We start from the raw sequence: 8578 nt of genomic DNA on the forward strand, positions 1-8578 counted from the left end.
ACTCTACCACTAAATCACCCCCTGTCTGCCCTGAAAATATTTAATCTAGTTTAGATTTAGGTTTCATAAAATTTATAATTGAAAAAATACATTCAAGGTGGACTCAGTGGTACTTGCTTGTAATCCTAGAGACTCAGGAAACTGAGGCAGGAGGATCATAAGTTCCAAGCCAACCTGGGCAACTTGGTGAGACTCTGCCTCAAAATAACAAATAAAAAGGGGTGGAGATGTAGCTTAGTGGTAGAGTGCCCCTGGATTCAATCCTTAGTACTACAAAAACAAATAAATGAACAAAAAACTGTTAAATTAAATATGCAGAGTTGATGGGACTGGGATTGTGTCTCAGTGTCTGTAGAGCACTTGCCTAGCATGAGTGAGGTACTGGGTTCGATTCTCAGCACTGCATACAAATAAATAAAGGTTCATCAATAACTAATAAAAATATTTTTAAAAATATGCAGAGTTGAAAATCTAGAGTAACCACTAAATAACAGAAACAGAATGCATTCTTTTAAGAAGAGAGGGAATTTCAAAACATGACAGAAGTTCCACTGCTCTCTAAAATGTTCCCATTATTCTAGGTACGGTGGTGCTTGCCTGTAATCCCAGCAGTTTGGGAAGCTGAGGCAAGAGGATCACAAGTTCAAAGCCAGCCTCAGCAACTTAACAAGGTCCTAAGCACCTTAATGAGGCCCTGTCTCTAAAGAAATATTAAAAAGGGATGGGGATGTGGCTCAGTGCCTGTGGGTTTAATCCCTGGTGGAAAGGAAAGGAAAGGAAAAGGAAAAAAAAGGAAAAAAGGCTGGGGATGTGGCTCTGTGATTAAGTACCCCCAGTTTCAATCCCTGGTATGAAAAAAAAAAAAAGATTCTGGTGCAATGACTAACTCTTGGTCTGTCTAGAACTAACAGATGAGGAAGAAGGATAGGCTCTCATATCCCCTTGCTGGTTGTATTCGGAGCTGACCAATTCTGTCAGCAGCCTCCTAATCCTGATTTGTACCAAATGGGTTCCCCTGCTAAGTGACACAAGTGTACTGGGTCATCCTCAGCAAGTGACTGGGTTCCTAGAGATGGAAGGCATCCAGTGAGAGTCAGTAAATAACCAGAATGCTGGGGTATAGTGAAGAGAAGTCATCACAGAAGGTTAGCATCCATCCTTCCTTACCTCAGAGTGAATCTAAAAGCAGAAAGAACCCAACATAGTTAGTGGTAAAGGTGAGATCCAGGCCCTTGGGGGTAAGTGTCTTGGGATATCTTGGGAAGAGATGAGAACATAGATGATCAAAGACTACTATTTAGGAGATATAGTGGGGTTTAGTACAAATGTCACAGGGGCTTGTATATGCAAAGATGTTTGTATATGCAATGAAGTTTGCCCCGTAACTCAAGATAGGATCTTTAAGGGAGTGTATAGATGCTGTATATGGATTTAGCAGAATTTATGTTAGGTTTTGGAGATTCCTGTTTTGAAGTCCCTGAGTTAGGAAAGAGACCCTAGAATGTTTGTGGAGAAGAAGGTCAAGGCACATATCATTGATTCCAGAACTGTTTACCCGCAGGTATATTTCAGGACACTTCTGCAGATGCCACTGGGCAAAAATCCAAATGGAGGCCACAAATCTGATGTCCTCCTTGCTCATCAGGAGGCTGCCTGGATCTAGGCCAGCACTGTTCACACTTCCAGTGACACCAGAGTTTGAGATGAAACTCGATTCTTCACTCCTGCTGGTGGGTGGGGTCTATGTAAGCTGCAGGTCTCTGCAACCAAGAAAGCCTATTTTGATATTAGAAACTAATTATGGCAGGCGCCAGGTCTGAATGTCACAGCCAGCAAAGCCTGATTCTTCTCCACTACTGTCCCCCCAGTGGCATGTTGCAGCTCTTAATGGGAGTTGATGCCCTCCAGTATTGCAGCAGATCCCAGCAGCTCACTGCCAATTTCTTCTTTCTGGGTTCTTGTCTCCTGAATTTGAAGAATGAAATCCAGAGACAGAAAGTGTAAGTGTAAAAGAGGAAGATTTATTCAAGTGGGTAGAAAAGACAGAACTCTCTGGAATGAGAGGGGACCCACCAGGGGTGGGTGTGCTAGTCTAGGAGTTTATATAGCTCTTGTGTCAACACAGTTGGTCCCACTTCATGCTAATAAGGCCTTAGAAAGTATCAATGCTATCGGTTAGCCCTACAATCTCCATTTAGGTCTGCCCTACCTCTTGCTACTCATCATCTAGGGCTGGGCCACCAATGGGACAGCTCTGTGAGCCCTGGTTTGTGAGCTATGGCTCACCATGCCACAGGCCTGTGATGGCATGATGGGTTCCTTGTGACTGAGGCCTGTACTTGCCTTCCATGCTCTAGCCCACCTAGGGCCACCACTCCGCCATTCCAGACAAGGGCGTGACTTCACCAATTCTAGGAGGTCAGGATTGCATGGGGCTCATGACAAGTCAGCTCCCAGGACACAGCTTTCTCTATGCCTGTGCAGGGTACCTTCAGAGTAGGCCAGTCTGGGTGGAGACTAGAGGGCAATGGAATAAGGGGAAGGGCAAGGGTATTTACAGTGGAGACTGATCCCCTCCCTGTCCTGGGGTTATTGGGGGCTGAGGTCCTAGTGATGTGACAGGGTAGGAGAAGCACTCACCAGTATTGAGCCCAGTCATTATTGCTGTCTTCCCAGTCACTTCTGTGGAATACATCTGGAGGTCCCAGGAATGAGACTTCTGCCAGAGCTGTCCACATTGTCCAAGCAGGTGAATCAGAAACAGAAGAAAAATCCCAGACTCCAGACCAGGGTGCTGAATGGAGCTCACAGTAACATAGTAGAGAATGCCATCTGGCCACTGGGAAGTGCTTCAGTGGGGGAGAGAGAGGGGCAACTCAAGGCATAGTGGGGACTAGCAATGAGGCAGATATGGAGCCTAAGGCAAACTTCGATCCAAAAGTAAAACTTGGATTTGCAGTTTAAGGTGAACTGACTAAGTTCCAAGAACCAAGGGAGCAAATCAAGTTCCTCTTGTCTTGAATCACTTTGGGCTTAGGCAGGACCATCCCTTCTCATCTACTGAAAGAGAAATGTCTCCTCTCTGAAGTAGACCCCATTTTTAGCCTTTATATAGGTTCCTTTGCAGAATGCCTCTACTGGGAAACAACCTAGTCCCTAAAAGTAGGGTCTCGTAAGGGTGGCAATAGGGCTATCCTCTGGAGCCAGCCTTTGATCTTCTAGGCCAGCAGGACAACTGCTCCCCCTGGTGTTCAGTGAGAGAATGGACACCCTTGGAAGAAACATCAAACCAATTCCTGGAGCAACTCAGGTGTTTATTTCTGACAGGCAGGCAGAGGGTAGGTGCAATTCCCACTGCCAGAGGTTCAGGACCCAGAATGGGGCATGGGCTTGGAGGGAAGCAACCACACTTTGGGGGTTGCACTCCTTGTTAGTTGTTCTGCTGTCACATGTGGCTTGGACACACCTTTCTGGATGGGGCGCTGCTCAATTACAGGAGAGGCATCTCCTTCTTCTTTGGCTTCTTCTTGGGACACAGTAGAGTTGAGCAGCACCTGGGTTCTCTGGTTCCACATGCTCACACCAGGAGCCAGCTTCACTGCTTGTGGCACCAACAGTGGCTTCCAGAATACCTGGGATGTGGCCTCGAGGACCTGAGGCATTGTTTGGGACCATCCAGAAGCCTGGTCTTCCTTGTCAGCAAGCCCCAGGCCCTGTGGGGGCACACGTCTACGACCTGCCCACAGGTTGCCCAGCAGCTTGGCCTCCCCCTCATAGCCACTGGGCCACTTGGCACTGGGCCACACATTGGGGCTGGTGCTGCGGGGGACTTCAACAACCCGCAGGTGCGTGTCCAGAAAGCGGATCCCAGGGCTTGGGAGAGGTAGCTTGGACCCAAAGGATGGTGACAGTGGGCCTAAGTTTAAAGTGGGTAATTGAAGTCTGGGTTCTGGGCCCACAACACGGAAAGGAACATCAGGCTGGAGAGGGAAGAATGCCGCCAGAGAGGCACGAACATGGGGACCAGAGGCTTGGGTTCCAGCCTGGGCCTTGGTCTTTCCCCGCTGGTGCCCACGGTAGGCTTCCAAGGGGCGAACCTCTGAGTCTGGAACCAGGACCTCAGCTAGGGGGCGCACCCAGTGGCGAGGAAGCTGCGCAGGGTCCAAGCGCACCTTGGCTGCCTTGTGGCCCACCCTGGACTGAAGTGTGCCATGCCGTGCATCCAAGCTCACAGGCTGCTGCGACTGGAAGGATGCTGATGCGCTGAGAGTACTGGTGTCGCCCTCAGAGGGGAAGGGCACTAACACGTCTGAGGCAATGCGGGGTAATGCCTGGGTCTTGAGTTTTAGCTGGTCCCCAGACGCATCTGGTTGGGGAATGCAAGAGTAGAGGTCCTCCAGCGACAGGTGGGGGCTGAGGTGTAGTGGGCTCTGCCTCTCCACAGAAGCCTGGGGGTGGGCTACTTGGGACAGCTCCAGGAAAGGGTGAGGACTCTCTACAAGTTCCACTTCCAACGATGGTTGTACACTCCCATTCAAGAACGAAACCAACGAAGAGTGGCTTCCTGCCCCACGATCAGGTTCCTCCGGAGTATCCCCAGGCTCTGCCTCCTGAAACAGCTCCGGGTTGGACTGGGGGCCCAAGGTGACACTCAGAGAACGCTCCCAAGATTCCGTCAGTTCCTGGGAACATCTACCTGGCCACGATCTTCTTAAAGGGATCCGGTCCAGGTTCCCAGGTCCCTGGGGAAATGCATGGGGATGGTGAGAGGTAGGAAAGGGAGGGAGGAATTAAGGACAGGCGTCCTGAAAGGCCCCTGAGGAGATCAAAGACTAGGCAGGGGGCGGGAAGAGGGCTGGGATGTGAAGGAGGCTTACTTCATCTTGGCAGTTCTCCAGAACCTCCAAGGCAGGTGCATGCAGCACAGGTACGGAGCCCTGAGCCCAAGCATCAGTAGCGCACACCAGGGGCTCTTCGTCCTCACCCCATGTAGGGTCCTCAGCCACTGCAGAGTCTCCCTCATCCCGGGCCAGGAAGCGCCACTCAATGATCTGCAGCATGGCCTCCCGGGCCTGACTGATGGTAAATGGAATGCACTGCGAAAGTGAGGAAGTGTCTCAGTCCCACAAGGAGTGGTAGTCTGGAGAAGTTGAGTCTAGAAGACCAGGATTCAGGCCCACCTGCTGTGTCAGGTAGACTTGGAAGGCCGAGTCCATGACTCGAGCCAGCAGATCTGCCAGAATGTCTCCCACCACGTCCTCTCCCTCCTCCACAGCTGTTAATGCGATCCACTCAGCCTCATTGAGCCTCCCAGGCACGATATCCACCTGTGGCACCGTCACAGTGGGAGGTCTCGCCTTCTCAGCCTTGGATCTGGTCGGGCCCCGGTCTCGGGCTTGCCTCTCCTGTCTTTCCTGCCTCTGTAGGAATGAAACAGGGCACTTAGGGCAAGTAACCGAGAAATGCAAAAGAAGATTAGCTATGGACTTGAAGAAAGCTTACTGAAATTATTTAGTACAAAGGGAAGGGGAAAACGATTTACTAAGAGACTATCGTGTGGCTAATTGCTTTTTAAAGTATTTGACCTAATTAATTTAATTTTTGTAAGTCCATTAAGTTCACTTTACAAAGAAACTGAAGCTTTACAGAAGTTAGCCATCATTTGCTTCGAAGCACAGAGTTAGTAAGATCGAGCTACATAAAGCTCTTATTCATGGTCCTTGCTATTTGCACTAATACAAAGGGTCCAAAGTTGTTGAGAGTTCAGAGAACTTGAGAATAATGAGAAAATAAGAATGCTGGAATTACCAGTGCTATTTCGCATTCCTCTATATTGTTAACTACTATTTTTATCCCCATTTGATGTGATTTGCCCAGGATCTCACAATTAGGAAGTAGTCAGAATTCATACGCCAGTTTGTCTAATTCCAGAACTTGATTTTATCCTACCTCCCAAATAAAAAATATTTAAAACACATATGAAAAGGATATATATATATATCCCCAAATATATTAAAAACTCATATAAAAGGAGAAAGTCATTTAAGACACCAAAGAAAAACTGTAGATGATTAATACATATTTGAAACTGTAGATGATTGATACATATTTGAAAAGATGTCCAATCTTCAAAATGGATCAAAATACATACACTTAATTTATATTTTCACTTTTATTATCTTACTAGAAAACATTTTCAAGGCCAGGAGTGGTGATGCATGCCTGCAATCCCAGAAACTCAGGAGGCTGATAACTCAGGAGGCTGAGGTAAGAGGATCTCCAGCTTGAGGCCAGCCTTAGCAACTTAGTAAGACCCTGTCTCAAAAACTAAAAAGGGTAGCTTTTTAGTTTAGAGGTAGCTCTGGGTCCAACCCCCAGTACTGCAAAAAAAAAAATTCAATATAAGAATATCTATGGGGGCTGGGGATATAGCTCAGTTGGTAGAGTGCTTGCCTCACAAGTACAAAGCCCTGGGTTCAAATCCCCAGCACCACCAAATAAAAAAAAAAAAAAAAAGAATATTTATGCTAGCAAAGTATATGAGGTGACACCATGCTGATGGGAATATTAACTATAACAATATTTTTGGAAAGCCATGCAGCAATATGTATCAATAGCATTAAAAATATTTTTAAGACAAGTAGTATGGTGACAGATGCCTCTACTCCCAAATATTCTGGAGGCTGAGGCAGGAAGATCACTTGAGCCCAGGATGTCCAGGACAGCCTGGGTAACGTACGTAGGAAGACACCATCTCAAAAAAAGGAGGAAGAGTCGGTTGCCATGGTGTACACCTGTAATCTCAGTGACTGGTGAGGCTGAGGCAGGAGGATAGCAAATATGAGGCCCTCAGCAACTAGTGAGATCCTATCTTAAAATTAAAAAAAAAAAGTTAAAAAGGGCTGGGAATTGCTCAGTGGGAAGCACCTCTACGTTCAATCCCTGGTGGGGCAGGGGGAGAAAAGAAGAAAAATGCTTTCATTCCTTTGACTCTGTAGTTTCAATTCTATAAATGCATTCAAAAGGCATATTCTGAAATAAAGATTAAAATATTTTCCTATATATTCTCTGTGATGTTATTTACACTAGAACACTGAAACATCTAAGAAAAAGGTGATTAATTATGCTGCATCTGTATAATAGAATGTGCAATGGTTAAAGCTAATTTTTAGGAAGAATTTGCAATAGCATAATAAAATGTTCAAGATGGGGCTAGCATTGTAGCTCAGTGACAGCACTTGCCTAGTATACGTGAAGCACTGGGTTTGATCCTCAGCAGCACTACATAAAAAAATAAATAAAAGTTTTTTTTTTTAAAGAAAATGCTCATAACATAATGTTAAGTTAAACAAAATACAAAATTATAATATCAGATATATAAACCAATATGTATTTAAAAAAGTAAAACCCAAAACAATTACAGGAGGTATGTTTCTTTCCTATGCTTTTCTATTTTACAAGTTCTCTACAATGAGTTTGCATCTTTTATAATTAAGGAAAACCTACTTAAAAAGAAGACTAGTCCTCAAAACTCACTTTAGGGACATGGTAACTTACTAAGTCTCTTGGGAGACTTCTCACTTCCCCACAACAGTCTCCCTGAACCTTGTTCCTTCCAAAACTGACCTCCAAAAGTGATCTTTCCAAACCTTTATCTACTGCCCCCCAACCTTATAGACTCATACTTGATATTCACTAACATTCATTCTTCCCAATCTGATGTTTCCTAAACCTCACACCGAATCCCAAATCTCTTACACCTCCTTCCCCCTTTCCACCAGCAAGAACAGGAAGCACTAGGATAGCAGTTGGACCTCTCCCAGTCTATAAAGCATTTGATACCCGCGATGGTGCCTAGATGTGACCTGACGGCGTCAGGGGTGTTGGGGGCGGGGTGGTCGGGGGCAGGATGAGATAAGATATTTGTGCACAAAGACTCTTCTGATATGATTTGTTTTAAAATTTCTTGGCTTTGGAAAAACTTGACTTTCAAGTGCAGCCTCATAGTTGGTTTAATTCATTTGTTTCTCCTGAAATTCTCGAAATAGATGACTTATCCTTCAACACCTCTCCCCAACTGCCTGACCAATTCTGGCTTATCCATTGAAATGGCAAGCCCAGCGTAAGGAACGTATTACATGTGCTAGCTGTTTCCAAATTCACTTCTTGTTCTCGAGCTCTACATCATTCAATGGCTCTTTCCTTCAGGGCCCAAGTGGGACAAAGCGCGAGTGGGCAAAGTGCAGATGAGTGCAGATGTAGGCTTTCTGCCCAAGTACGGACGTGGCTTCCTCGGTCATCTTGAACGCCCAGGCCACGCCGTACTGGCCCACTCTTCCCGACACCGACCTTACCGGCCGACGCACCCCCAGTTGAGCTGAAGCTCACCGAGCCGTCGTGCGCCATTGCCGCGGCGGTCGCTCCAACCCAGGTGTCACGGTTGATTGCCTGACGCGTCCCCGCTGCGGACGCTGCCGCCGCCTAACGGTCGCCTCGGTGACCAAGGGGCACTTTGAGTTGCTCGCCCCGCCTACAGTTTCCCGGGCAACCGCGCCGCGCTCAGCACGTTCCGACCATT

General features: G+C 46.8%; 1 protein-coding gene across 1 annotated transcript; it reads right to left on the minus strand.

Moving 5' to 3' along the window:
* Positions 1 to 988: 988 nt before the first annotated feature.
* Positions 989 to 8550, minus strand: C13H2orf81 (chromosome 13 C2orf81 homolog). The gene is made up of 5 exons (XM_047522722.1): positions 8350 to 8550; positions 5181 to 5420; positions 4878 to 5096; positions 2641 to 4742; positions 989 to 1965 (listed from the first exon to the last, which is right to left on the minus strand). The coding sequence occupies exons 1-4, from the start codon at positions 8404 to 8406 to the stop codon at positions 3366 to 3368; spliced, it is 1893 nt and encodes a 630-aa protein (XP_047378678.1). The 5' UTR covers positions 8407 to 8550; the 3' UTR covers positions 989 to 1965; positions 2641 to 3365.
* Between the last annotated feature and the right edge of the window lie 28 nt (positions 8551 to 8578).

The sequence above is a fragment of the Sciurus carolinensis genome, chromosome 13, assembly GCF_902686445.1.
Source record: "Sciurus carolinensis chromosome 13, mSciCar1.2, whole genome shotgun sequence".
NCBI lineage: Eukaryota > Metazoa > Chordata > Mammalia > Rodentia > Sciuridae > Sciurus > Sciurus carolinensis.

Coding starts and splice junctions, on each gene's coding strand:
- C13H2orf81 (XM_047522722.1), bottom strand. CDS start 8,406: ATGGCGCACGACGGCTCGGTGAGCTTCAGCTCAACTGGGGGTGCGTCG. Junction 5,421..8,349: donor GGGGTGCGTCGGCCGGTAAG/GTCGGTGTCGGG, acceptor TCATTCCTACAG/AGGCAGGAAAGACAGGAGAG. Junction 5,097..5,180: donor AAGTCTACCTGACACAGCAG/GTGGGCCTGAAT, acceptor TCACTTTCGCAG/TGCATTCCATTTACCATCAG.